The sequence below is a fragment of the Phaethon lepturus genome, unplaced genomic scaffold (genome assembly GCF_000687285.1).
Source record: "Phaethon lepturus isolate BGI_N335 unplaced genomic scaffold, ASM68728v1 scaffold13501, whole genome shotgun sequence".
Taxonomy (NCBI): domain Eukaryota; kingdom Metazoa; phylum Chordata; class Aves; order Phaethontiformes; family Phaethontidae; genus Phaethon; species Phaethon lepturus.
The window spans coordinates 20,298-21,618 of record NW_010520042.1 but is presented as its reverse complement, the minus strand read 5'-3'; the positions used below and the strand labels follow the sequence as shown (position 1 = coordinate 21,618).

General features: G+C 40.1%; 1 protein-coding gene across 1 annotated transcript in view; it reads right to left on the bottom strand.

The window, feature by feature from the left end:
• Nucleotides 1–188, bottom strand: part of LOC104628621 (protein cornichon homolog 3) — a 26,163-nt gene extending 25,975 nt beyond the window's left edge. Inside the window, exon 1 of the mRNA XM_010297267.1 lies at nt 138–188. Within this exon, the coding sequence (XP_010295569.1) occupies nt 138–188 (51 nt within the window). The remainder of the gene's footprint in view (nt 1–137) is intronic.
• Nucleotides 189–1,321: the final 1,133 nt, after the last annotated feature.

The window sequence follows — 1,321 nt, the reverse complement described above, 5'->3', positions numbered from 1 at the left end:
TCCCTACAAAAACCAAATAACTACTTGCCTTCGTTAAGTATTTCACAATGCTTTCACAGGAGGTGCAGTGTTCCGGCCATACTCTAGAGAAACGATCTTCTGCCCGTTTACATCCCAGCTGGATGCAGTACAGCTACCTGTTTCCCATACATCAGCCGACGGGAGTTGCTGATGCTTTGGGACAGCATCCGGGTACGCTCATGGCCTGTTTCACCTCCAAAATTGCCACACTTGTCAGCAACTTGACAGAGCAATTCATTTGGAGGCAAACAATGTAATAGAGCCCAGTCAGGGCACTTCACCATATGAATTGCCACCTTTTCACCTTTGTAAATGAATGTGTTTCATAAACCATACAATAACTTTCAGTTATCCAATCTAATTCGATCCAGGGTGGCAATTAAGACTACAAAAAATATATACGCCTGGACATCAGCTACCCCATCTCTCCAAAGGCCACAAAATAAACAGACGGCTCCAAAGAAAAATGACTAGCCTTGAGTCACAAACCTAAACAGATAGCTAAGCAGATAGCATTTTGGAAACATGTGCCAGGGACTGATCTTACACAGAGGAGAAATGTATTTCTATTACTAAATATTAATGTTCTACACAGCTTCATAGAAAGAGAGTAAGGACCATTTGGTATTTATTTAGGAACTCCAAGAAAAAAACAAGCTATCTGTTCATTTGCAAAGCTATATCAGGAAAAAAAAAAAGCATTATGTTCACCCACAGTTTTTTATCATTACTGCAGAAAGGGGCCAGGGACTGAATGGGCAATGGATATTGAGCTGCCTTCTGACTTGGGAGTTTCCCCTGTGATTCCACATTGCAAAACACCGCAAGAAATTTGCTCTGCCACCACCCTAGCCGTGCTTTCTTCTGTTGACAGAAGTACACTTGTGTATGTTATCGACCTAATAAAACTAAAGATTTACAAAAATACTGGTTGCATTCTCTGGTGATTCACACCATCTGCAAATCCCATAACCCCAAGTGTAAGTCAGCAAGGAGTTCACCCCAGTTTAAACACATACTGAACAGATGAGATAGTGATGACCATGTATGTTTCAGTACAGCTACAACTGCAATGATATTTATAAGATTTGTTTTCATTACCCACACTCTCTGTGCTTATCGCTCCAGACAATAACAGCTTTGAATAATGAAATATTCACATAAGATTGAACCTGAATTTTGCCTTCTTCCTATGCTGAGGCATCCATCAAACTGAAAATGTCACCTATTAATGGTAGAAATTCATTACGATCTCTCCTTTTTAGGGAGGATGGTCATTTTTTTTAATCACTGAGCTTCT